The 27,467-nt window shown below is 46.9% G+C and overlaps 1 protein-coding gene across 1 annotated transcript in view; it reads right to left on the bottom strand.

The window, feature by feature from the left end:
• Nucleotides 1–25,767, bottom strand: part of A2M (alpha-2-macroglobulin) — a 29,602-nt gene extending 3,835 nt beyond the window's left edge. The window contains exons 1-28 of the mRNA XM_075441318.1: nt 25,595–25,767; nt 23,756–23,939; nt 22,524–22,683; nt 21,598–21,650; nt 21,046–21,066; nt 20,513–20,681; nt 19,177–19,261; nt 18,227–18,350; nt 16,828–16,942; nt 16,479–16,588; nt 15,803–15,961; nt 14,190–14,417; nt 13,787–13,850; nt 13,145–13,287; nt 11,213–11,362; nt 10,373–10,543; nt 9,597–9,735; nt 7,883–7,991; nt 7,336–7,564; nt 6,939–7,065; nt 6,155–6,276; nt 4,786–4,837; nt 4,178–4,261; nt 3,628–3,804; nt 3,035–3,119; nt 1,729–1,885; nt 1,311–1,385; nt 858–1,023 (exon numbers count right to left, since the gene is read on the bottom strand). Of these exons, the coding sequence (XP_075297433.1) occupies nt 858–1,023; nt 1,311–1,385; nt 1,729–1,885; nt 3,035–3,119; nt 3,628–3,804; nt 4,178–4,261; nt 4,786–4,837; nt 6,155–6,276; nt 6,939–7,065; nt 7,336–7,564; nt 7,883–7,991; nt 9,597–9,735; nt 10,373–10,543; nt 11,213–11,362; nt 13,145–13,287; nt 13,787–13,850; nt 14,190–14,417; nt 15,803–15,961; nt 16,479–16,588; nt 16,828–16,942; nt 18,227–18,350; nt 19,177–19,261; nt 20,513–20,681; nt 21,046–21,066; nt 21,598–21,650; nt 22,524–22,683; nt 23,756–23,939; nt 25,595–25,683 (3,547 nt within the window). The 5' untranslated portion in view covers nt 25,684–25,767. The remainder of the gene's footprint in view (nt 1–857; nt 1,024–1,310; nt 1,386–1,728; nt 1,886–3,034; nt 3,120–3,627; nt 3,805–4,177; nt 4,262–4,785; nt 4,838–6,154; nt 6,277–6,938; nt 7,066–7,335; nt 7,565–7,882; nt 7,992–9,596; nt 9,736–10,372; nt 10,544–11,212; nt 11,363–13,144; nt 13,288–13,786; nt 13,851–14,189; nt 14,418–15,802; nt 15,962–16,478; nt 16,589–16,827; nt 16,943–18,226; nt 18,351–19,176; nt 19,262–20,512; nt 20,682–21,045; nt 21,067–21,597; nt 21,651–22,523; nt 22,684–23,755; nt 23,940–25,594) is intronic.
• Nucleotides 25,768–27,467: the final 1,700 nt, after the last annotated feature.

Genomic DNA, 27,467 nt, shown 5'->3' with positions numbered 1-27,467 from the left:
TTCCACTTGCTGCAGGTTTGCAACCAGTCGGAGACTGCTGGGGCTCGGTACTCAGGCCTGGATACCACTTTGGCCTGGGCTTCAGATTCACGCAGCATTCATGGGCTTGGGCACCTCGAGGAACATGGGACCTAAGCAGGTCACCAGGGCAGCAGGCTGGCCCACCCTCCCGTTTTAAGCAGAGATGCCAGGGTCGGGCTGTGACAAGCCCTCTGAGGCAAAATGGCCCAAGGACTGTGAGCAGGGCTCGGTAGTCACCTGCAGATGGACAAGGCAGAAGGTGCTGGGGATACTTCCTTCACAGCCCTGCTGCCCAACTCCTGGGCAAACCTTTCACTGACGGCCTGACCTCACCAGAAAGCTTCCTTACTCGGAGCTTGTGCCACAGCCCCTGGAATGACCTGTATGTTCATTTTCTCTCTCAGCACACGCAGCTCTTCTCTAATTTATCATCCCTTGTGCTGTGCCAGGTCAGGTTTGTTCTAGGCTGGGCACACGCGCTGGAAGGAAGGAGTGGCCGTACGTGTTGCTAAAGCTTTGCTCCGCAGTGCCTGCTGTGGAAGGGGAGCGGCCTGAGGAGCGACGCCAGCAGAGCTACCTGTGAGTTCAGCCCGGATGCGGATGGTGCCTGGTGCTTCCCGACGAACTCCCTCGGAGCAGGGATGTAAGACCGGGCACTGAGAGGGAGTTTGCAAAAGAACAACCCCTTTGCGCAAGTCTTTCCTCTCCCTCCACCGCTCCCCACCCACAGAAGCCATCTCCTGCAGCCATTGCCCCACCCGCAGCAGCCGTTTTATCACGGGAAGATGTGAGGCCAGTGGGTTGGAAGAAAGAGATGTCCCACCAGGGGCACTCACCCTTTTTCACGGCTTCCTTTTCAAGTGAGCTGAGCAATGCCTTCCGCTTCTCTTCTTTCCCTGCCAGGGCGAAGGCGTACGCCATCAGGGCCTTGGTGTACACGTGGTTTTCTTTCTCATCTGCTGACATTTCCAGGCAGAACAGAGCGTTACGCACCACTGCGTGCTGGGGAGAGATAACTGGTGATTAGAAGGATGGGGAGAAATGAGGTTTTTGCCTTACTAATGACATATCATTCCTCTGAACTTTGAGGAGGGGTCTGCCAGAATGAAGTCTAGGAACAAGCAGGGTACAATGTGTTCCAGAAACACCACAACTGACAACACATAATTCTTATACCACTGGGCTCAACAACCAAATATTTCTTCAAATATGGAGCAAATTCTGGGCAGTACAGTGTCATCATAGACTGACACTACATAACCGACTCAAGTTAGGGTGCAGCCACATACAGTTACAGGCAGAGGAATCTCCAGCAATGCGATAGTGATGTAGGCTGTCAGCGAGACCTCGTTGTCCACTCCACCCTGCAGGGAAACACAAAGGTAGATGCTGACCCCACCTAGTTTCTTATCTTCAGTTTTTTCTCCCACTCAAGTGGGAATACTTTATTCTGTATTGTAGACCCTTAGCTTGCCTCTTCCCCCTTGCATCTGATGTGGAGTTATCAATATCATTTATAAAATGCAGGTTAGCCTTCATTCTCCTTCCTGTTGTGGTGATCATACAGAATGGGCTCTGGCTCCCTCGTTCCTGCCATTGACATGGGAATTTGCCATCTGCCCGTATGCTCAAGAAGCTCAACTGGACCTATCTGACTTATGGTCAAGTTCTAGCCTCACAAAGAAAACAACCAGGCAGACACATTACCTTCATGGCATTGTTCAGAAGTGTCCCAGAACTGCGGAAACAGCCATTCTCCTTCTGTTTGTAGGACAGCCAGACCAAAGCATCCTGGATATGCTTCTCATCTATGAAGATGTGAGGCCGGGCCTGGGCAAAGGACTTCAGGACAAAGGCTGTGAGCCTGAAAGGGAGAAAGAGGAGTGAAAGGGCCTAAGCAGGCCTGTTCTCCATCTCAGGTGACAGGGCCCATGTGCACATCATCTGTCTGGAGAAAGTCAAGAAGGCCTGGAAAACCGTAGGCCAATTAATCAGAACACATGTATTCTATATCTTCACCTCAAAAAATCTGTCAAAAAACTGCTTGCCACCTTGATTTCTTGTCCCTCTCATGCTCATAAACCCCTGTGATCTTTTTGTGGCGAGGCTACAGTTTGAAGGACAGTGATTATTAATCTGTATCTAAAAAAAATCTCTTTGGAAAAAGTAGGGAATTGCATGCCGATTAGCTCGACATCTGCGTAACAGTAACACTCAAAATCACAGGGAAGAATAACTAAGTCCCTGCTAACTCATGGTCTGCTGGCAGGACTCTTGCGCTTGAAATCCAAGCCTCATGGGTTTCCCAGGACTCCCCAGAGTCTTAAAGTAAAGAAGAACATGTTAAAAGAGTTTTTGCTAGAGTCCTTATGAGCAGTTATGGAGAAGAAGCAGCTATGCAGTGAGCAGCCAACACGCTGTGAAGAGCCAAGTAGTGTTTCAGAAACTACAAGCAAACCAAAAGTGATGAAATCACCCATTCGTACCCTTATCTAAAGTTGAAAATGCACGGCACTGATAGGCTGGATGAACTCAAAACTTTGCAGTAAGTCACACTGGCAACACACACGCTCCTCCAGGCTGCCTTTGCTCAGTAACAGACAAACGCTCTTGAAAAAAAAACCATACAGCACTGCTCTTGGATTATCATCCTTTCCACTTATATGGAAAGCTGCTCAGCAGATGCTAGTCTAGAAAAGCTGCCACTGCAACTCTTCAGCCTTTCTCAGTCAGGATATGAAATCCCTGCTCCCTTCTTCTCCCATTTATCTTCATTTCCTTCTTGTCTGTCATGGTCTTCAGAACTGCTCGTGGGAGGATGTGCTTCAGCTACATAACTGGCTGATGCAGCCTATTTCATGAAGTAGGAGGCAGCACAGGGACCACACCAGCTCTGGAAAGCCTGCTGGTCTGCAACAGCATTTCCTATTTACTGTCATGTAGCATTTATTATAAATGTGTAGGTGAGAAACAGGAGCGTATAGGGGAGGCATAGGTGACACTGAAATCTCACCAGGTGTTCCCCTGTTGACCATAACGTGGTCCGAAGGTACTGTAAGAGCCATCTGGGTGCTTGTAATTCAGCTGTCTCTGATAACCTGCAAGCAAGAGTTAAAGCAAGATTCAGGTGCCAGAGAAAGTCTACTGAGGAACAGGGGAACAGAAAAACAGCTGTATTAGCAAAGGCAGGGGAGAGAGGCATAGGTCAGTCCTATCTTAGTCAATAAGAAGTACTGGTACGTCCCCACCTCCGTGCACTCTTGTACTGCATCAGGAGAAGCAACGCCTGCCTTTCTTCAGAAGGAAGGCAGGACGTATTAATGACAATGGACAAGTCACTGTAGCAGGTCACCTGACAACTCTGCACTGCATCACAACCCAATTAGGGAGCAAAGAAAAGTGGGTGCAATCATCAGGTACCCTAATGCTTAAGCAACAGAAGATAATAAAGGACAAAGCAGCCAAGGACCTTCTCAGCCATACAGCAGAGACCATCGGTGCATGAGAGAAACTCTCTTTCCACATCTGGCCAACATTTGACAGAATCACCCCAGGAAGGATCTGGAAAAAAGCCAAAGCAGAAGTAAAAGCCGTATCCCAGCTCACCGCTCACTAAGTATCCGATGGCCTTGGATTTGACCTCCTCACTCAGCTGCCCTGTCTTGTTCAGATAGTCCAGGACGTAGATGTTGGGTGCAAACAGGACCATGTTCTGCTCCCCACAGCCGAAGGGCATCTGGAGGAGCTGGTGCAGGTTCTGCATGGCAGTGCCCATGATGTCACCTGTGGAGCAGGAGATACCAGAGGGATATTAACAACACTCGGGGCTGGCTGTCAGAATCAGAGGGAGCTACTGAACAAGAGAAGTAGGACATGACAGAGTAGAACAAAAGAAAATCTGGATTGAAAAATATCCTGGAATGAAACACCAAATGAAACGAGAGAAAGGTTAGGACACTGGCAGAGAACCCTGAACAAAAGGATATGCAGAAAGGGGGAAAGGAAGAGCACAGCTGGAAGGGAAAGTGCTCGAGACAGAAGGGATGAAAGACAGAAGTAAGGTGTGCTGGAAACCAGGAGAAAAAGCTGTGAGGTAGGAGGCCAACACAGAGGGGCGGAAACAGCACATGGTTCTTCTACCAGACTGTTCACTCACCCAGCACTGAGAAATATGCTCTGCCTGAGTCTGGTACCACATTTGAGGGTAGCACCAGGGAAAACTTCTCTTTCGCAGGCACTCCTGAGAGAGAAACAAGATCCAAACAACTTCAGTGCAATCCCAAGAAATGGCTAATGGAAGAGGAGGGGGCCTCAGTGAAGCAAAAGGAACATTTCCTATTAGAAATTCCCTGACTTCAGTCACTTCATTTTTCCCTGGCCACAAGGCAATCTCTGCATGAAGCCACCCCCAGCCACTGTTAGCCACTGTAGATCACATCTCTACAGCTTTTTCCTGGGCGTGCTAGGAAACAGGAGACAGTGCTCGTAACTCCAGTGTCAGCACGCAAGAGAACAGGGATACAGTCATGCTAAATCTGTCCTGGCTCATACTCTGATGCTTGGGCAGGATGGTCCATTCTTCTAGGGCTTTCTTCTGTCTTACATCTCAGGCTCCCAGCTGGTGGGGCATGTTTTGATTACCTAAAAATATCAGCCTATCTATCTGGAATATTATAGAGGTAGCACTATCTTCCTCCTCCAGGCACGTCCCATCCATTAAACCATGCAGGAACAAATGGAAAGGGTGGAAAGAGAGGGCTTTACCTTCTACACACAGCACAGAGTTCTGGGCTGTCTCCTTCTCAACTCCTTCAGGCTTTGGTGGGATGAAGGAAAACAAGAGAGGTGAGATGTTAGTGAGACAGGACCTAGTGGCAGACAGAGGAATCCTCAACAAGGGCAGAGGGATATGTGAAAAGGAAAGGGAGTGAACTGGAGGAGAGGCCAGTCACAAACACTCCCTGAAATACAGAGCTCTGAAATAATAATTTGAGCAAGTAAAGAAACATGATCCTTAGTGATTGGTGTTGTACCTGGAGGAAGGACAGGAAAAGGAAAGGGAGACACTACAGGACTACCACAGGGATGACCTGCAGCTAGAGTACACGGTGAGAGACACTTAACATCCTTGTAACAAGAGGACTGCAGCATTACAGCAAGTGCTTTTGTTAACAAAAGCTTGCAGTTGCTCTAGGGGGCTGTCCTGAAGAGAGGTCTGCAGTGCTATTTATCATAATGCTGCAGAGCTTTAGGAAAAAAAATTGTGTCTGTTCGTAATAGAAAGGGAAGATGTACGCTGTAAGATCTGGTGACATTACTGATAGCATACGACACAGTCGACAAACATTAGGGTTTTTTACAATACAGAGAAAAGCTAAGAACATAGAATCTACCTGCCAGATTACCACACCCAATATAATAAGCTAGCATTTTCCCACATAATATTTCCTCCTGTACCACATCGCATCAGTGACTTTTCTTGCCACAGGAAATAGATAAGCTGTAAAATTTTAACATGTTTTTATGGACTTTCGTAACATCTGCAGTTTTAAGGGGACTTCTCTATATGCATCGAATTCCCGTAGGTGCTTGTGAATCCCCCACCTTCATCCTGGTGCCAGACTATGGTAGCAAACCAGAACTGCATAACACTCAGCTTAAAAGGCAGTTTGCTCAGCCACTCAACTAGCAGAGAAGCAAACTTACTGGCTGGGGGTGTCTCAAAAGGAGAAGAAAGGCTGTAAAGAGGGTGTATTGAAATAGGGGGTGACAGGTAGGAGATAAAGGGAAGGATGGATTGGAGTAGGAGTCCTGCTACAAGTAGGGGGTACGGAAAGTTTAGAGTACTGGGAGACACATTGCACAGCATTATTAAGATGCAGTCTTTATGCAGCCCTGGAAAAATATAAAGATAATATAAGACCATCATATTGCCATGGTGCATAGTGATCTCATAGAATCATAGAATCATAGACCAGCCCAGGTTAGAAGGGACCTCGAAAGATCACCTGGTCCAACCTTTCATGGGAAAGGGAACCTAGATGAGATTATCTAGCATCCTGCCCAACTGCATGACAGCTTACACTCTAGCCTGTGGGAAAGCTCAGTCCCCTCCTTCCCACAGCCCACATACCTCCACCAGCAGCTGCCTGATGACCGTGTCCTTCCGCCCTTTCTCAGGGGTCTCCACGATGGCGTTCCCGCAGGGCTGCTGGTTCTGCAGGGCCTCAGTGCTCACCGAGAACTCCACCTGCCCTGGAGGAAACAGGGGTCAGCCAGCCCTGCCGGGCAGAGTCAGGTGATGGGAGGCACAGCCACTTTCAGGAGTCTCAATCTGTGGGCCCAGGGGTGGGGATTTCCCATCACACCTGGACTCTGTTTCTGTCCCACAAGAACATAGCTAGCTATATCAGAATTCATCCTGCAGCAGATGAGCTGCGCTGGCATCAAAAGGTGACTCTGTTTTGGTGACTCTTTTCCAGAACCTAGGACACCACAGTGGTGGGACTTACCCGCCCCACTGCTGTTCAGCACACTGCTACCCCACACACACACCACAGCTGCTACCACAGCACGGAACAGCAGCAGTGAAAACAAAGTATGAAGGTCCCATGGGGCAATCGTCTAATCTCTGGGAGGGATGGAGCTGACACTGCATCCCCGGTGGCCAGCAGCGTCTCTGGCTTCAGAAGATGTTGTCCAAGGGCTGTAAGGCTCGATGGTACTGCATGTGGTGCCAGACAGAGACTTGGACACTATGAATCCGCTAGACTTTGCCTCCCAGATCACAGCAGATGAGACAGACACTCAGCTGCAGTGTTTCCCAGGAAACTGTGTTGCTCTAGGACCTGATACTGAACAGGGAGAACAGCACAGAGAAACCCTCCCTGCAGTTTTCAGCACGCTGAGACCTTTACCTAGAGATTTGGGAGTCACCAGCCAAGCCACAGTTTTCCTCCCATTCTCGCAGAGACAATGAGATTCTTCCTCTTTTTCCACCGGAGCAGCCAGAAAATGAGCAGACTGAGCCAGAGTCACACTGACCTGCCAGTTGCAGAGAAAGGTGCAGTCAAGGAAGGGTGGTCATGAGAGACATGGAGCTAGGAAGCCACATCAATAGCTTTTTCTTCAGTAACAAAGGAGCAGGGAACAGGAGTTGTGGGTTCTGCGTTTGGAGTATACAGGAAGAATAACATAAGAATTTCAAGGGTGAAGGGTCTAGGGCTACTCAGAGGTAAGATAAGAAGGCTAGGTGAAGGTAAGGGGTGTGCAAGAAGGTACGTAAGTACAGAGAAGGATTTAGTCCTTCCTTACCCTGATGCAGGCAGTCAGGTAGTTGAAAACGGTGGCTTTCAGCGTGAAGGCCTCCCCACGCACCACAGAGTAGGGCAATGTGAGCTCTACAAAGAAGGGCTGGAAGGCTCTGAGGGACACTGTCGGGGACAGGCCAAAGCCCGTGTCTGCCGAAGTGCAGAAGGCGTTGGCTTTCCACTCGGTGATGGTGTCAGGGATGGTCACATCTAGATCAGCATTTCCCTCGGAGCTGGCGAGGGACGGAGAACAAGGACAGAGAGATGATTTTTTAATTGTGTTTTGGTGACTATTTGTACCCTTTTCAGCCTACTGAGCACTACTTCTGTGTGAATGAATTCCTGTAGGGCCACCCCACATCATCCTCCAGACCCATGACCACTCCTTGGACAAACCTAACCATAGCTGAAGGTAATTCCATCTCAGAGGATTTCCAGGTGATCTCTGCAAACAATGAAGGACTTTTTGGCACTGCAAAGGCTTGGCAAACATGTGGGGATTTGTGTTTCCACCTTATAAAACCAGTTTTATTAAAAAGGAAGGTTCTCACCTTATAGTTACTAAACTCCAAATCCAAGTTTCTGGGAAATACTTTCGGACTGTCTCTGTCAGCTCTTCAGGAGTGCTTAATGTGGCATAAAGTCTACCTGCCTCAAGGCCTGAATGTAATGAGATGAAAAAGATATCAGCTACTGATAATTCCAAACAAGCAAGATCTACATCACCATCATGCTTTGGTCTGAGAAAGCAGCAATCTACGTGACAATCAGAAGCCTTGCTGGTAGCAGATGTTTGCTGTGGCTGTAGTGGGCACTGGTACCAACAGCAGTGAAGTTTCAGGGTAATGGCTTATTAGCAAGACCTAGCCTTCCAGTATTTCCCGCTCGTCTCCAGCAAACCTCGAAGTATGTGGGGCAACACTTTGCGAGGCTAAAACAAGGTTGTTAGAGCAAAGAGCTATTTATGACCTCCTGTGCAAGCAGCCTGTTCCCTTTCAGGCACAGTCTCAACATCACATCCTTCTCTATCCTATCAGGCCTGCTAGCACAAGAAAATATTCTGGGTTTGGTATGAACTTTGGTAAAAAAACAAGTCTTTGTTTGACTGTGGTTTTGAACAGCTGGGAAACAAAGAAGGGCTGGGGACAGGATGGGATAATTGGTTTACTCAGCTTAGACAAAAGGAAAGAGAAAATCCACCCAAAAGAGAAAATCCACCCAAACAGATAAAGAAGAAAAGTTCTTAACTAAATTCTAGTTTGGGTCATCTTTACTTTGTCTAAATTTCTACGTTTAGATAAAAACTGTGTAGCTAGCAAGTATCCATACTACCTGTGCAACAGGCACCCCCAAAAGTCTGAGAAGGGCTCAGGGCAGGAATGAAAGATGCTGTCAGAGCTGTATCACGTAGCTCCTAGCAAGAGTGACAGTGGCTTGCTTGTATTGTCTATCACAGTATTTCAGTCTTCTTACTACTGCCTATTTCAATTTAAAATAATTAAAAAGCATCTGTCCTGCATCTTAGCAACCTGTCTCAGAAGTTGACATTGTGTTAAAACGGGATATGTACAAAAGCACAGGTTCTTGTGCTGAGGGAAAACTCTCTGAATCAGTTATCCAGCTAGAATAACCTAGATTTTCCAGGATATTTTCCTTCATACAAGACTCTGGATGATGATGTGGCCAAACTGCTAGAGGTATGTCCCACATAGCTACAGTGTAAGACTGAGTATTACAGTGTAGCAGCCCTTAGAAATAGGGTGGGTCCATTTCAGACTGGACTTCTACAACTCACATCTTACCTTTCTAAGCCTCCCAAAGTCTACCAACATGTCACTGAAAACTTTCTCATCCATGTCATCTAGTTTTGACCATACATAAAACTTGGTGAGTCAATAAGGGCAGACTGAAGATGGTATTGGAGACCTATTAAGTGACATCTAGGTAAAGAAGTTTAGTGCAAAAGCCTAGTGAACAGAGAATTCAGCAGCAGAATAATACCCTCTCCTCTGCCAGGAGGAGAAAACTACTTGCTTCTACTGACTTCTATGGTGGAGTCATCAAAGCCTGCCTGTAGACCTTCACAACCCAGCAAAAGAGATACGCCCCACACTCATGCAGAAGCTGACACCTGTGAACTCACTACATCAGTACTACTTCCAAGGGTTCAATCCATAACCCCAGATCTTGTTTGAGTATTGACCCCAAAATACAGACAGGATCTCTGCTCGGAACAGAGGTGGTAACAAGACCCAGTTCCTTTACCGCTTGTCCTCATTGCATGCATAGGTGCTCCAGACATGACTGAAGATGACAGGCGGACTCCTGCAGGAATGTAATTCTCAGTGCTGCAATACCAAGGTTTCCTCACTTTGGTATTTGTGAAAACCTTTAAACCCATTTCCTATGGGAGAGAAATGCAACATGTTTTTTTGTTACTGAGTCCTGTTGAGGTTTACACAGCAGACCTGACATTGGTATTTTACTGCCTCAAAAGGAGAAGCTGTTACTGTCTGTGGATTGGACCTTGAGATGAACCCCCCAACCCTGGGTCTGGGTGGCTGGGTGGCTCAGAGAGACCAAAGTATAGATCCCCTCAGTCTCTAGGGCACTGGTTCCAGTCCACTTCCGGCCTAGGGGTCAGGATGAGCCACAGACTATAGCGTTTTCTTTCTGGAAGGAAATGTCTGTAACTACAATGCAGCTCAAGGACTTTATCTGGGGTAACTGTAATGGTACAGGATTATTTACATCCTGTTAGTATCTCATTTCAAATTGACCTCAAAGCTTTTTCTGTAAGAAGAAAACTTTGAGACTGATCCCTTTTCCATGAAATCTGGAGCAAAGCTGGCAAGACAGGTGAAGCTTATGACTCTCACTAAACTTGCCTCTGGATAAAAATTAATGTCAGATCATTCAGATTCACAAACCTTACTCTTGTAATGTTGCATCGTGCCACAGAAGGCTTAAGCATTCTCCAGAAGGCTTAAGCATTGTCAGTCCTTCTCCCACTCCACCCTAACCATGCAAGAGGGCTATACCTTTAGGATGCTGTAAGTGTCCTCTTCGTTCACCTCCACTACTGGAGAATAGGTAATCCCATTCAGAACTATATTCTTCAAGGGGACACAATCCTCCAGGGGCTCCTCCGAGAGCATGTCTGGACCGTAGTGATAGTCATGCAGTTCCTTCACTGGCAGCAAGTCATACACCTAGGCGGAAAGAGCCAGGGCATTTGGCATTTTCAGTGTCCACTGTCACAAAACACAACTGAGGGAGTTGGATGCAAGCAACATAATAGTCACATCACCTGCACATACATCCACATTGCCATGGTCCTCCCTGTGGTAAAGGCAACGGGAATTCAGCAGTCAAAAAAGAGATCCAGATTTGGCGATTCTGCCTCTTTTGTTATGGACAGCGTATTACTCTGGTTATTATGGCTCAAATATATAAAATATGACACTGGCCAGCCTGTCTGCAGTCCTTTTTCCCTAGTCAAGGATTGTCGTTTGCTGCTTGGCATGAGGGGAATAAACTCTCTGACACTTCCAGACACTACTCGAAGAAAAATAATCCATAGACGGAGAGAATAACTGAAAAATCATCATCCAACTCACAACAGTGTTTGGCTCTGGCCAACAGAATCAGTCTCCTTAAAAGAGCTTCCTAATTGCCGTCCCTACAGTCACATAAAACCCCTAAGAAACAGCTGCTGCCCAGTTCTCTTCTTTCCGCCCACTGAATGAAGAAGAGAAACGGAACAGGGCAGCTTTCCTGTGTCAGCACTGACAAGAGCGACTCTTCACTGTTTCCACCCCAGCACTGGCCTGTGCTTGCTCTGACCAGGCTTCAAGTTGCTCCACAGACTAAGCACTTACAGAGCTGGGTGACAGGTCAGCTTCTGGCTTCATGAGGAGAACGCTCTTGTCCACGGCACGGACAGCGCAGAGGGAGTGTGGAGAGGCTCTGAACAGCAAGTGAGCATCAGAAGCAGGCAGGCCTTCAGAAGGAGAGAAGCTCAAGTCCACCTGTAGCCACAGGAAAAGCTACGTCACAGATGCCCTACCCTTGCAGAACTTTTCCCTTCAGTTGAGTGCATCATTTCCAACCTTACAAAGCCCACATAGGCATGCATGCACACACACCCCCCCCAGCTCCCTCTGTGCTACTGGAGAGCAGGCTTTCCTTCCTGCAGTGCCAGAGGAATCAGCACTAACAGTTTTTGGCAACTTTCAGCATCACAATTGCTCATAAAACTTTTAAGGCAGTTTTGGGTTTTATGTCCACTGTGAATGTGATGAGATAATCCCACATAGTGGCTGGATCTCTTCAGGCAGCTGGGCACGGTCTTGAACCAGGTCCATCTCTGTACTGTACCCAGATATTGCATGCAGAGAAAAAACAGGCTTGCAAAGACCTTGCTTAGAGATTCTTTAGTAACAGGAGAAGCAGTGATGCTCTGGACCAATACTGCAATATCTACTGGCTGGTAATGATTCTGAAGAACTGGCCTGTTGGTTGAGGCTTGCCAGACTTGTGTGCCTTCCCCAAAACCTGACTCACAACTCTAACAACCCTCTACCAGCCTCTGCTCTGGAAGTTCTTGCTAGCAGAAGTTGTTGTCATCACCATCTCACATGATTTTGTAACAAGATGGCTGACCTGTATAAGTCTTCCCTCTCCTCAGCAGTACAGACCCTCCCCTGACACACAACGATCAAAGCATCCTCAGAGTAAACACATTGCCTGACAAAGCAGCATCAGCTGCCAGTCTCCTTCATGTCCCAACCAGACCACAGCATGCCTTCTGCTGACAGCCCCCACCTCTCCCAGGGTGAACTCATAAACCTGAGGCTGCAAAACCAATATTCTTCAGGAAATGGCAGAACAAGGGCAGTAGCAAGCTTGCTACTAGAAAAACTGTCTAGCATAGAGATAGTCCAAACTCTGTCCTATCTGGTCTGACAGCAGCTTTGAATTCAGGACGCTTTCAGAGACGAAAGCAGTATCTAAGCATTGTAAACGACTTGGCACTTGGCTTGCACCCAGACCTTAACGCAGTGCATAGTATGACCTTTAATATATGAACGAAATTCAGGTAGGCATGCTCCTACAGTGACACCAGTTTCAAGAACTCATTTAGTTTGAGTTTTAGCACGACAAGGGACTGCCTTTAGCAATGTCGTACCTACTATTCTGAAGTCCCAATGCAAATTTTTGCGGTTGTTCTTTTCTTAGGGCTGCTCATACATCAATCTACTCTTCTGCATAAGGAATGTTTGGGGCTATAAGAGAACAATGGTCCACATGCTCACAGAAAGAAGGTTTTATTTTGCTACACTCAGTCTCACCATTGCTATGGAAGCACCACTGTGCGTTGCTCAGCAGGTTCAGGCAAGGTTTATCTCCACTTACATACAAGAGAAATTAAAATGACAGGATAAGATGTATGGGAGCTGACAGATCTGACAAGTGTTAGCTTTGCCCACTGGATTGGGGCTGCATGTGTTTTATTTTTGCTCTGTGACCACAGAAGCAGCCACCTCATTGCTGGGATGAGTTTGCAGGCTGCAAATAGTTGCTAAGAGGGGTTTTATCAGTGTAGTCCCTGCTAGCACCTTTTTTCCAACAGCTGATCTCCTCCAAGCTAGCACAAACCAGTAAGCAGTGAAGCTACTTAGAACAGTTGATAGGTGGCTTGTCCAGTGTTAGTAAATCTAAATAAATGAGGTTAGACAGACTAAATCTAAATGAACGAGCTTGGCCGTGCTGCAGTCTGATGGCTGCTCCCTCAAGAAGTGAACACTTACCTTATTGCTGAAACACTTTTCTACATTGAACTTGATTGAATCAGCAATCACCTCCCTGCTGGGGCCAGTGGTGTAGACAAGCACTTGGGCCACTGGAGCAGTATCAGCTTGTACAGGCAGCTGTAGCGAGAACACCCCATTGGCTAGCAAATAAAACAGGAGCAAAAAGTTAAGGTACAGGAAACCTGCTCTTGGAGAAGGCAAAATTCTAGGTTTGAATTAATGCTGAAATTTGTCCTAGCCATGATGAGACTCCAGGCTTCCAAGTGGGACGAACTGGTGCTCACAGAGATGCGTAAGTCTCACTGTCTACTGAAAAAGGCCTGTTTCAAGACCTGTTTTCCAGTGCATAAGCATGCCGAATTTTGGTTCAGCTTCTAAAAACGGACCACCAGTCTGTGTCTCCTAGGAGCACTGGAGCCCCAGAAGTGCAGTGGCAGAAGAAAGACAGCTGGCACAATGGATTAGAGCAAATCTATGCAAAGCCTAAATAAAGGCAGAGAAAGGAAAGTTTGAACTCCTCCCATATCTTAGAGGACGTGGAGATGTGCATCCCTGCATTTATATAGAAGCAGCCTGATGTCTGCCACAGCTGCCTAACCTCCCAGGCCAGTGACAATTTGTCATAGCAGAGGAACTCACCACTTTCCTGATCCAAATCCAGAATGTGGATGCCAGCTTGCTTAATGATTCCCTTGGCCATTACCTGAATGGAAAGAGAAACCCTTCTGTGATTGAGGCTATGCACAAGTCAAACCTTACAGATGGGGAACCTGACAGGAGAGCAACTGAGCTGTATGTCTGCTGCTCACACCCCGCTCAGCTGCTCTGTGCCTCCCTGTAGCAGAATCCCAGTGCTCACCCAGGGGTACTGGGACATCGTTACTCTTCTGCTCCTAAGCCAGACCCTCCTATTTGTGGGAAAAGAACATACAAAGGATGATGGGAAAGTGTTTAAAGCCTGCTGCCACAAACCACAATTTCCAGCTCTAGCCCCACTACAATTACCAGTGACAACCTCACTGTAGGGTAGGTGCAAGCTTACCAGGTAGTAAAAGACAATTTTCTTCTGCTCTCCTATGGCCTCTGGAGTCAGGATATAGTGCACCCGGATCTCTGTGGAGGAGCCACAGCTAAGTGTCTCAGACTTGGGCTCAATTTTGAGGAAGCTATTACTAGGAGAATAAAAGCGCTTTAGCTGGACATAGCCTTCTTCATAATGTGGAACAACCCAGGAACGGTCATAGCAGTAGGGCTGTACTTTATGAGTTGCCTAGAAAAGAAAAAAATACACACATAGGTCTTCAAACACAGGTGGCTGAACTGGAGCCAAAACTCATAGCCTACTTTTAAAAATTTGGTATTTTTTGTATTTAAGCAACAAGGCAATCTACAAAAAAAAAACCCTGAGTTTGGAAGGTGCAAGACAGGGTGGTGGTATCCTTAGCAAATCATTGGGAATGATCTCACTCCCAGAGAAGCTGCAGTTTGTCTCAAACAAGCTGAATCATATCAGTTGTTTGTTTACTGTCAGTATCACCTCAAGGGCTCTTTACCCTAATACTTTGCCCTCTCTGTTATCCCGTTAAAGAGAAGAGAAGCTGATTTCCATTTTTCTTCTCATTATTGGTGCTGAAGAAGGGATAGTGCTGTTCATTTCAGAGATTACTAGTGCCAAGATCAAGCTAAAGATGCTGTGGAAAAGGAAGAAAAGTCTCCACCTGAGATTTCAAAACCTAAATTGAACAGAAGCTTCGGAGCTGAGAGAGCCCAGGTCTTCTTAAAAATGAGAGCAAGGCAAAGATATTTCACTTTTAGAAGGGTGCTACTTCAGCATTTCATGTGCCTCACATGTCCTTATTTCCTTATCTTTCTCACTATACTCAGGAATTCTTGCCTTTTCTTTACTCTGCAAAATTCTGAAAATTTCAAGAACCTAGTGGTAGCTTCTGGATAATTTTTAATGATTTTAATCTGTGACAAGCAAATTGTAGGGAGAAGAGCAAATATAATTCTAGACAATCTGCCCTATTCCAGCGTGAGATATTACAAAATGTGCCTATTACACACATATTGCATTTTCCACTAACAAAAGGATGCTCAGCAGTACTTATTTTTCCCAGATAAACAAATTCCACACCAGGGAGAGAATTTCTGTGAATGATTCACACTCTTTTTCTCTTCATGGCATGAAAAAGAAAAAAAAAAGAAAAAATTAAGGAGGACAGCTTTGAAACTCAGAATACTACATTAAACCCTAAGAGCTGCAGATTGCCTTAACTGACCACAGAGGATATTTAGATGACATACCTGGAAATCATTTAATTGAAAAGACAGTGAAGCACTAGCAGCACTCCACCATGGGAGTTAGACCCACCCTTGAAACAGATTTGTCTAGGCAGGGCTGGTGATCCCTTGGAGCAGAATGGACTATTATGATCTCTAGCTGTTCCTATATTGCTATTGCAAGCTAAGTGCAGTTGTGACATGGCAACCTGGTGAGTTGTGGGGCTACTTCCACCACTTTGATGTCAAGGTTGGCACAACCGACCAGGAACAAGAAGCTAAGTGCTTTTGCACATATAGTAGAAACTTCAGAGGTATTCCCCTTCTAGCTCTGTGGGTCGTTCCATCACCTCCTCTGCCCGCAGGACTCACCCTAATTCCAACAGAACTGAAGTACAATGTGGAAGTGTTCAGGGCAAACCGTGCTCTGCCCTCTTCGTCCGTTGTGTAGTTGGTTGGTTGGCCTTCGTGTAAAGAAATCCTCACAATTTCATTGGCAATTGGAGCACCAGACCCATCCACTAATTTCACCTGGAGGAGCAAAAACAGTACAGCATAGAAGGAGAGGAATGCCTGTCACCTGTACAGACTGATAGACCCCCAAGCTAAGGATGTTGGGCTCATGTCAGACAAGGAAGCCTGCTGTGCACTTTACATGCGCATCACCTATCTCTTTCAGAGAGAGCCGCAAACTTTCTGAGTCTTATTTCTTTGGCTCTTTCTTATCTCCACCTCTGGGTCGGAGGAGTGGATGTGGAGATTGACATGCACTCATACCCATTAGGCTTCCTACTAAACAGGAGACTAGATAAACAGAATTTTACTTGACTGGATAAGCAGAAGCACGATGACAGAGGGGTAAGCTGAATCAGGGCTGTGCTCTCAGCTGCTGTTCCCTGGCTCGAGAGCCTGCAAAGGAGAGGAGGCCCCCAGGGATTAGCAGCACCGAGCGCCAGCACCTTTGCAGAGTGGGGCATCTATCTGTCCAGGAGGTTCAGTAGCACAATCATTTGGCACTCAGGGCATTCCATTCTGGTGGTTTCCCTACCTGCCCAAAGAAAGGGATTCCAGGTTTGTAGTGGGAGTCTGAATGCTCAAAGGTGATTTTGCTAATGGTGGTTGTGATCTCGGAGAAGCTTGTTCCAGTCAGCTCCACTCCTGCAGGAAGAAGCACGAAGAATTAATTTTCCTCCACCTGACCAGAATTACTTTTACTCCATGTCAACCCTCCTTTGCTGGACAAGCAATTTTGTTGATGCACCTGGCCTCTGGGTAGGAAAACTTTAGGATTCCAGAAAAGCAAGAATCTGCTTTTCTCCCTCATTCCTACTTGGCAGTCCCCTCTAATGGCCTCTCCTGGAGTTACTACACAGTTCTTTGATCCCGATGACTCATACCTGTCTCCTCCTCTTTAATTTTAGCCTCCACATGGAGCTTATTCTCATATCCGCCTCTCTTGAGCTGGAATAACTTGGTCTTTACCATTTGAGAAATGCAGCCATAGTTGTCTGTCTGTTGGAGGAAAACAAACAAGACCATTATAGTCTCATTTGTACAGTGTTTATCCAACTTAATGAATCCATCACTGTGCGTTGCTCTGGACTGCAAGAGAAGCCCATAACCTCACAGATCATTCCCTCTGTTGTTTTTATCAAAACTGGCAAAGCACATAAGTCTCTTGGCAAGGAGCATTTTGAAGTACTTGCAGCAACACCAGAGCAAAGAGTTTGCAACCTAGAAGATTTTTGTATATGTGTGTGTGAAGTTTGAAATTCCAAACACTTCATACAGAAGCATAGAGAATTATTCAAGTGTATGCCACACAGAAATTGTTTGCCAGGCGTCAGGCATATTAGAATATATCTGCTGACTTAAAATGCACAAGCTGTCCAAGTGATACATAAACCAACATCTCTGTGTGCGTTGAAAGAAGATGACAGCTAGCAGAGTATTTCCAAAGCTTGCCACCTCTCTCCAGCATCTTCATGTACAAGGCAGGTCTCCACAGAAAAGGGAAGAGATGCCTGGAACAGAGGGTAGCACTGCACTGCTCCTATTTTCTTTTAGCACAGGTAACAACAGCAGTGGCAGAGGTAATTATGGGGATCATACTGTAGCAGACCCTAAGGACAATAACCATGTCTTCTGCTTGCTTTCTTGCCCTGGCATAGTTCCACAATTGCTGTTACCCCAGGTTACGTCAATTAAGAAAGCACTGTTGAACCTGTCCATGCTTCAAACACCATTCAATTTTGCCCTTGTAGACTTGCCAGCCTGAAGAGTGAAAAAAGTGATATTTTTTTCTGTCTGTCTTAAATCACTGCTGCTAAATCTGTATTCCTTTCCTTCCTGCTCAAACTGCATCACCTTTCCCCTGGTTTCTGCTCCTTTTCTCCTTCTAACACCAATTTCTGATTCCACACACTGTCTCTAGTGTAAGCCAACTCCAACTCTGCTCTCATCACTCATATATTTTCTATCTCCCTTCTCTCTTATACTCCCTATACTCCATCTGACCTTCTTTTGTTTCTTTACTCTCTTCCTTCTCCATCAGCTTCTTGCCTTTACACACATCTTTCTTACTGTGCAGACCTTCCCCCTATTTTTACCTTTCACATTTCATCTTGCACCCGATCTTCTCTCCTTCTTCAGGCTTATTTAAAATACACGGAGTCTCTCCCCTTTTTGCACTCATGATTGGAGATACTCTATTAGTGCAAGCCTGTGCCTGCAAGGCATGCTCAGTAAATCACACTTTCTCCTATCACTCTACCCACAGGAGTAACCATGACTCACCTGTCCAGAGAACTCATCGCACACTGCCTTAGCCTCTTCACCATAGCAGGTGGTGGCTGCATGTTCAAACTTTCGGCAGACACGGAAGCTCACGAGGCCAGGAACAGGCTTCCCAAATGTGTATCTACCAGCAGGGAGGATTGAAAGAAAAGCAAAGCCATTAGGAATGTAAGAGGGATGGAGAAAAATGACTAGTTCACCCCAGCAGAGCCAGGTCTCCCCTAGAGCTGCCTCCAGGATACAGCAGGGTCATCACAGGAAATAAAAAGCAGAAAGAATTACATTTTAGGATCAAGCTTGGCAATCAGGGCAGGAGCACTGACTCTTATAGTCCTGATTGCATCCCTGGGAGTAACACACAAGTCTTCAGAAATCATTTACCCTAATGCTGATTTAGTTGAGAGTACCCCTCACCCTGGAAAATATGTTGCAAGTATCTACCCCACCAGCCAAATCTGATGGAACTGGTTTGTCTGTGCATGTGCTCTGGGTCTTTTGGCTTGCTCTTCAGCCCAAATCATGGCTCTCCCTGTGGGGTGTGTGGAACATGCCATGCAGAATCGAATGAGGTGGCCCAAAGGAAAGAGGGCGGCTGCATCACTTACGGTTTCCTCTCAGCAATGACAAGAAGGAGCCACAGTTAGAACATCATTCCCAGGTAAACTGAAGACCTCTTCCCTAGCACTGCAGCTGGTCTTAAATCCTCTATGACTCCAAAAATATGCAAAAAATAGTCCCAAAAAGCAGAAGAACAATATGTTTCTGCACGTTGCATACAAAGTGCCCCAAGCAATAATTGTTGCCTTTTGTCTAATGATAGACGTAGTCTGTTTGGTTCTGGGCCCCCAAAAGGATTGAGAAATATAATGAAGTATCATATCTCAGTCTCCCAACTGAGTTCAGCTGAAGAAAAATCTGAAACCAAGAAGGATTGAAAGAGTGACACTCACAGACCACAAACTGTCACCTTCAGCTTCTCATCGAGAATGGTGATCACCTTGGGCATTTTCACTGTTACTTCGAATTTTGGCAGCACTGCAGCAGAACCAAAGGAAAACAATCTATGTGGTGGGGAATAACATAAAAAATGAGACATGAAGGCCGCTCAAAGGCTATTCTTAGAAATGTCCTGAAAGCCTTTGCATCTAAATGATCAGGTTTTAGAGGTTTCTGTCACCTGCACATCCCACTGAAGTCCATGAAAACCACAGCCACTCAGTCAACCACTGTGCCAGGTAAGAAGACAGGATTATTACACCAGCTACTAAAATACAGCGGCTTCTTAGATAACACAAGGGTTATCAGTCCCACAGCAGCAGGACACAGTAAAATAGAGAGCTAAGTCAACAGAGGTCTTCTGCAAACATACAGAGCTGGGACTGCAGCCTGGTTTCTGCATTTCCAAACCATGTAGGTCTTCCCAGTTTGCAAAACAGGAAGACCCCATAGCTTAGCTTCCCTGATGACTTAGCACAGGGTGACATCACATCCAAAGCCAACTCCAGGAGGGGAAGAGGATGGTGATTGTCTTGGGAGAACCAGGAGGGATTCAGGGCACAGGAACATTCTTGCAACTGAAAGAAGTCAAAGAACTTCCAGACTCATCTTCCAGAACTCATCTCTGCTGCATTAGCCAGATCACATCAGACCATGTAACAAGGACTGCAGCTGGCTTGCTGGGGTGGGAAGCTGCGTTGATGGTGACCGTGCATGGGTGTGTATTGGGACACCATTTTCTGGCCAAGCAGATGGAACTGGCGCAGAGATGAGAGTGTTGGAGAGAGGTTAAGGCACTAAGCGTAATGTGAGCTATGGGCTTAGCTTGCGGGGAAGGACAGGCAAGATCTGACTTTACGGACAGCCTCAGCCTACACCAAAAGGTCAGGACTTTGGGCCTCAGGCAGGGGAGGCCCAGGCTCATAGCATGACACTTGACAGGTGTGTAGCCAGCTGGAGATAAGTCTGTGGCCTTAAATCACCTCTGAAAGGAGGTGAGACTCGCAGTTGCCAGCACAGACAGATCCAAGCACATTCGCTGCTCCTGATGGGAGCCCTGCTGAGGTGGGCAGTCAGAAGAGCTCCGCTGCACAGCCTGGGGCTTAGGGAGGAGTGGAGACAGGTCGCTCAAGTCCTTCAGTCTTCACGCCTCAGAAGGGGAGGGAGAGGACACAGGGACATTTTCCCAGCCATGTTGGACATCCTGGTCAGATCTACCACCCTGTTCAATTAAGTTTTCATGCCCCATAGGACTAGCTGTTAGGAACTTAAAACTGCAGTGACAGTTACCATACTCCTCCACAGAGAAATGGTGCAAAATCGTCTTCCCAGAGGCCTTCTGTACCACCACTGTGTAGGTCCCTTGCATAGGTTCAGAGGTGAGGTTGAAGGACAGCTGGATTAACCCTCCCTTCAACTCTGCCTTCGCCCACTGGTACAGGCGGTTTTTCTTTGGGTCCTACAGAGAATGAGACCGCAAGGAGATTGTGAGAACAGTGGGAGTCTGCCACGAGAACTAAAAAGCACTTGCAACAGCACTGAGGGGCAGCCCAGCCCCAGTGTTTCAGGAGGCTGCAGGGCAGGAGTGGGGGGCACTAGCAGAATTGTGTGGGGAGCCCAGGGTTGAGCAATAGAAGGAGATGCAAGCTGTGCCCAGAGTACATGGTTGCCACCATATGAGTTAAAGCTCTGTATACTCAAATTAAGGTTATAGACCTGCTTAATAAATAAAACAGACAAGCATCATCTTGAGGCACCTGGTAGTTATACTGCCCAGGCTGAGGTGTAATAGATGTGAACACGAATTGAATGTTTATACATACCTCAATATAGACCAGCGGAAACTAGAAAGAGAAGAAAGGAAACAGCATATTTAGAATGCACATTTAGACAGAGTGCAAGCAACAGAGTCAAATGACCAGGGCTACGACCACATTTCAGGGAACAAGCTGATCACCAGATGCGATAAAGAAGAAAGTCCCTGGTATGGAGCAAAGGAGCATTTCGAAGTACATCAAGAGGGAGGGCAATCCTTTGTCTCAGACAGAAAATTCAGCTGAAATTACTAACTCTGTATGATCTGCAATACTAATAAGAGCAGGTGTACAGTGTGATAATGCATATTTGCTCGCTGCTGAGGTGTTTACACCAACACCGTTCATTTGCAGTTTGTCAAACCTTTCCAAGAATGCAAAAAGCAGCCTTATGCTGAAATCTGAAGAACAGATTCTGTTAACAATATCTGAGGTAACCCAGGAACTGCACAACTATCTCAGTGTACTGAGCGCTCTCCCCAAAAGACACTTCTTTCCTCCCTTTCCCTACATAGATGACTTAAGGCCAAATAACTAGTGAAAAAGAAGTATCATACTTACCACCTCGTTCAAGGGATGGAAGTCTTTATCCAGAGAAACAATTCTGAACAGGACTGACGGAGAAAGGCAGACAGTGAGGTTCCACATTACAACCACCAATCAGTTGCAAAAACAAATGGTACAACAGAGAACTGAGTTGTTCTCTTCTAAAGAAATTCCATTCACTAGAAAGCTAAGTCATGCTAGAATATTACCCATGTAATAAACTACATGAATAAGAGGATGTTAAGAGTAAATCCATGGCAGCGTCAACATCTTACTGATGATGGGCATCAGAATCTCATTAATTGGGACCAAAGTTAAATTTAAGTTGCTTTTGCCTGCTTTGCAAGGACATATTTTTACATTGGAATTCATATGGGCCTTCAAACTTTGTTATAACTAGGCTGACTTCTTAGGAAGGATGAATGCAAGCAAATTACTTCAGCACTTGGCTGAAAGTTTGTTTTGGCTCTGGATGGATAGAGAATTCAGTGTCTCTTTTAGGACAAGAGTTCCTGTCCAGGTCGAATTTAGGAGGTCAATGGCCCAAAAGAAATAAATGGCTTATATAGTTCTCTCTGTCTTCATTGAGCAAAATCAGCTGCTGTTTTGAAAGCTATTTCATGACTTCATATGAATTTTGGCCCTGTTCTCTATAGGACAAATATCCAGTCTTCCTCTGATTTTAATGCAGACCCTAACTGCATGGACCCTAACAACAGAGCTCCCAGTGACAGGGGGATTGTGTGCAGGTGCCCCAGTTACACGCATGTATCTCAGGGTTCCCCAAGTTGTTGCCACATGGAGCATTACAAACATAAGCCTCAGCTATGAGATTGCTGTTCTGACCCCCACTGAAAGCCATCAACAACTGGCCAGCACAATCCCAAGTTGTAGTAATGCATTTTTGCTTCAAACACAAATCTCCACCCCTTCCCCAGTACCTGTCTGTTGAGGCTTGTAGATGGGTTTGTCTGTCTGGACAAAGACCAAGCTCTCAGAATTCTTGACCAGCACCGACTTGCGGCTCCTGAACTGCAGTGTCGCCCCCTTCACCGTCACAGTGATAAAGGTGACTGGAGCCTGGCTATTTGATTTTGGAAGCTGGAGAGTAAGAAGGCAACTATGTTATGGACCACCTTTAAAGGCTTCCTGAATGGAACTAGCCTTCATGAAATAAGAGAACTATATAATCCTGAGGGACCCAACTCAGAGGTGAGGGAAACTATAATCAGGAGCAAGACACTGATCTTTACTTGTCCCATATTCCTACTCATTCCTACTGCTGTGCAGTGATTGTGCAAGTATTGTGCAGCAAAGGAACTCACAGGCCTCCCACCCAATTTTAAGAAATTCTTACTGCCCTGACTAAAACCTTTCTGTCCTTTTCCTTTTGACATTCAGAGGGGCAATGGAATAATCTCCCTTCACTTTCAGATAATGTCCCTAGTCCTTGCAGAACATTTCCTTTTAGAAAACAGATATGCCTAATCTCTATACATCTCTCTCCAAGTGGCAAAATTCAGTCTTCAGCCTCTAGCTAACAAACCCAGACATGGATGCCAGCCTGTTCAGAGTCCTGAAGGACAGTTCTTCAGCCTTCAGGCCAAAGACATAACCTGTGCTCTGAGCCAGATGACCAACTTTCCTGGTTGTCTATGACTTGTTATACTCCCTGATGCTATCAAATACATTAAGCTACATATTTCCTGCTTCATTCTCTTTTTCAGACAGAGGCAATCACAAGTCTATGTTCTCACATAAACTCAGCGTACTATACCCACAAGGCAAAAAGTATCTGAGGTCAAAAAGCTCTACCCTAGTTTGACGGCACTCAAGTGACAATCTGTCTTTTGAAGGATGATGTGTAGAGCCATTTGAAGAAGCTGTTCAACAAAGAGCCATTGGGAGCATCAATACTAAAACCTTTCCTTCCTCCTGGCCTCTCCTCCTGCTGTTCTAGAGAGAGGCTGGCTTTCCAGGATTCAGCATTTCCCATTCAGGTAGTATGCTAAGGAGATCTCGGCAGTCAGAGGGTGTTGAGGATGGACATGAACATACCTTTGGCCAAGAAGGAAGTGAATACCTACACAGTGTTACTCTGTTCATTACTACTCAGTGCCCTTACAGTTTATCCCTGGCACAAGGGATCAGCGCACACGGATGAGATACTCACAGAGAAAGGGATGCAGGTGAACACGTCCTTCTCTGACACCACGTCATCAATCAAGCTCCTGTTTTCCCCTTGATACTCGAGTGTGGCACTCAGCGTCACAGACTCATTCAGGTGGGTCAGCTGAACGCAGACTTTCTCAGGAGAATCCGTGTGTATCAGAAAGGGCAGCAGCACCATGTACTGCCTAGGGGAGAAGGACAGGTCAGAGAAGCAGGAAAAGGCAACAGCAGCTGTACAGAAAGAGAAAATAAACCAATCTGATGACTACAGCCTTCACTGTACGGGGAGAGAGATGCATTTCCTAGGAGTGTAACAAGATTTTCAGCATTCCTGTAACAGCAGGAGAAAGCAGAGGGGCCAGTCTCAAAAGTAAAATACCACAAGAAATCCTCAATACAAACATCTGGAAGGGATTTGTTTTTCCAGGTTTTGGCGCAGCAGCAGCACTTCCTCCAGGGACCCTGAACAATGCCAGTGGGGAAAAATTGATTGTCACCTTCGCTAGACACTGGTTAGCAGGACTCAGGAGCCACACAAGTGCCGGTACCTATCGAATAAACGCCATTGACTACAGGCTGCAAACCCTCTGCAGCACTACTCTCATTCCTCGCAGAGGCCCCAGACTGCCACAGCGTGGTGCCACATCTGAAGCAAAAAAAAAAAACAATTTCAGTTTTTGAGGGAAGCAAGCCCCTGTGGCTCAGCCCACGCAGGGGGTCCCTGCCCGGCCCTATGCAACCTCCATCCCGGTGGTGTCCTGGTGCCCAGCTCTGCATCTGGGAATCAGACCTGGACCACCTAATGGCAACAGTGCTCCCTTTTGGGGGGGCAAGGACTGGCCTCCAACGGGTATCCCCAGAACAGCAAGCAGCTGGGAAAATAGCCCCTGAAACCTCCGAAGTAAGGCAGGGCATTGCCTTTAGTGGTGGGGGAGGCTCTGACACCCTTGCGTCCATCAGTTGGTCTGCGGGGAGAAAGCTCTGGCCCCTCAGATGCCAACCCTGCTGTCTGCTTACCCTGCATTTGATGAAAGCACCGCAGCACAGCATTGCGTTGCCGAGGAGGAAAAGACATTGCCAAAAAGCTGAAGAAGAAAGTCTCGGATGTCAGAACCCCCCCTGCGCTGCTCCTGCCGTACACACACACGCCTGCACACAACACACGCTCCCTTCGCATTCAACCAGGGCAGAAGGGGGTGAAGAAGGGATGCAGCATAATATACCCTCACAGACCTTAACGGTCACAGCCTTGCAGTGCCACATAACCCTGGGTGAGAAGGGAATTTTCATTCCATTGGCTGAGCTGAAAACTGTGAGTTAAAAAACAAAGCCATTTCTGGTCATGCCAGATCTGTTATTTGTTTGGTTTTTTCCTCATTATCAGTCAAAAAAAACACTTCCACCTCCATGCATTTCAATCTGCGAGTAGGGTAGTCAACCCAAAATGAAACCTTTCATAGTCTTTTCAAAAAAGCTTTTCTCTTAAGAAAAACTGAACGTGTAAACAGTTACAAAAAGTTGTCTTTTAAGTAAAGAATTCTGTGCAGAGAATTTTGTTGAAATGCTGTCAATTCTCTGAAGCAGCAAAAGGCATTTTCATAGACCTTTCCCTCTTTTTTCTTTTTTTTTCCCCTGAAGCTTTAGCGATATCTCAGTTTCACGGACTGTTTTATGTCCCCCTGAAGCACTAGAGTTGCTCTTCATAGAAGACACTTCACCCAGGCCTGGCACCCTTATTCCTGCATAAAACTAAGTAGGCAGAAGAGACGAGAGAAAGCAGCAGGCGCAGGAACAGAGACCAGGCCTCCTGCCTGCCCAGAGACCCCCCTGCCTTGCTTACGGCTCTGCGGCGGGCGAGGCATCTCCGGGAAGAAAGAAGAGGAGCAGGAGGAAGATGTTTGGTTTGACGCACAGCCCGTCCTTCCCCATGGTGCAGAGCGAGTCGTGGCGAGTCAAGCAGACGCCCGGTCTGGTCCAGTGTCCCCTCCGTTCTCCGAGTCAACCCCTTTATAGTCCCCTCTGCAAACAGCCCAGGGGCTGGAGGAGATAAGGGCTGGGGGCCAGGGCCCCTCCGGAAGCGGGAAGCGGCGGTCAGGAGGAGCTGGAAGCCGCAGCTCCCAGCCCGGGCAGGCGGCCAGGAGCTGGGGGGAGAGGGAGGGGAGGATCACAGAATCACAGAATCACAGCATGTTCGGGGTTGGAAGGGACCTCTGTGGGTCACCCAGTCCAACCCCCCTGCCGAAGCAGGGTCACCTACAGCAGGCTGCACAGGACCTTGTCCAGGCGGGTCTGGAATATCTCCAGAGAAGGAGACTCCACAACCTCCCTGGGCAGCCTGTTCCAGGGCTCCGTCACCCTCAGAGGGAAGAAGTTCTTCCTCGTGTTCAGACGGAACTTCCTGTGCTTCAGTTTGTGCCCATTGCCCCTTGTCCTGTCGCTGGGCACCACTGAAAAGAGTCTGGCCCTGTCCTCCTGACACCCACCCTGCAAATATTTATAAGCATTTATTAGGTCACCTCACAGCCTTCTCTTCTTCAGGCTGAACAAGCCCAGCTCCCTCAGCCTCTCTTCATAGGAGAGATGCTCCAGTCCCGTCACCATCCTCGTAGCCCTCCACTGGACTATCTCCAGTAGCCCCTCATCTTTCTTGAACTGGTCGTGGAGGCTGCTGGAGTAGCGGGAGCAGCTTGATTTCCTTCCAGCTGGGAGCGGGAGATTGAGCTAGGGTTTTGGGAAACAAGAGTGGATGTGCCAAACCCCCGCTTACAGGCAGGATCTGAAAAAAGGGAATGCAAACGCTGAACATCTTCCCCCTCCACCCACCCTGCTCCCTTGTGCTCTCCATTCCTGGTCCCACCAGGGCTAATGCCAGGAAAGGGGTCCAGACAGTGCCCAGACGATCAAGTCATCGAAGATAATCTGACCTTCACCCTGACAGAAACGGGGACAGTGACATGATGGGAAGCTGCCAAAAGTTCAACCCATTAACAGCGTGTAACACATTAACCAGCTCCCCAGAGCAGCAGCTGCCCGCACACAGCAGAACAGATGTGGCCAGGGTCTCGCTTTGCCTGTGCTGGTTCTTCTTCCAGGTCAAGTTATTGGCGCATCTAGATCAAATTACTGCTGCTTGATGGAGTCCTTCCTGGTTTCACTCTGTGAAATCCACGATGGGCAATGTCGTATCATAGAGGGGAATTTCATTTTGACCTTTCTCTCTACATAGTTACCTTGGTCTGCAGCAGGAGAATCAATAGCTCTGGTAATTATTACCCTTGCAAGTGGCAGTAGAGTATCTGTCTTACTTTCAGTCCTAACCCAAACTGCAAGAAATGGAGATATGTATTAGAGGATGTAAAGCATAATTTTCAGATTGAAAAGTGTGCAGGATAAAACAATTATCTGTCTGTCCTTCACCTCTCTTAGTATCATTGTCAGAAGTTTGGTGAGTTCAGGAACTGTGGAGTTACGAAATCCAAGTGCAATGAGGTAACAAAGCTACATTACAGACCTCATTCTGCCCTGCGGTGACCTACATGGGAAAGGAGAGGACAGTAGTGCACCTCCAACTTCCTGGGGGACTGCACAAAAGAAAAGTAGCCCAGGCTTGTGCCCTGCCTTCTCCGTCTGATGCCTAAAGGTTGCTCTGCCTGTCCAAAACACATGTAACCTAGGAAGATCTGCGTCACCCACAGAGAAGATGTACCTGGGGT

Source organism: Opisthocomus hoazin, chromosome 1, assembly GCF_030867145.1.
Source record: "Opisthocomus hoazin isolate bOpiHoa1 chromosome 1, bOpiHoa1.hap1, whole genome shotgun sequence".
NCBI lineage: Eukaryota > Metazoa > Chordata > Aves > Opisthocomiformes > Opisthocomidae > Opisthocomus > Opisthocomus hoazin.
This window is presented reverse-complemented; position numbering and strand designations above follow the sequence as displayed.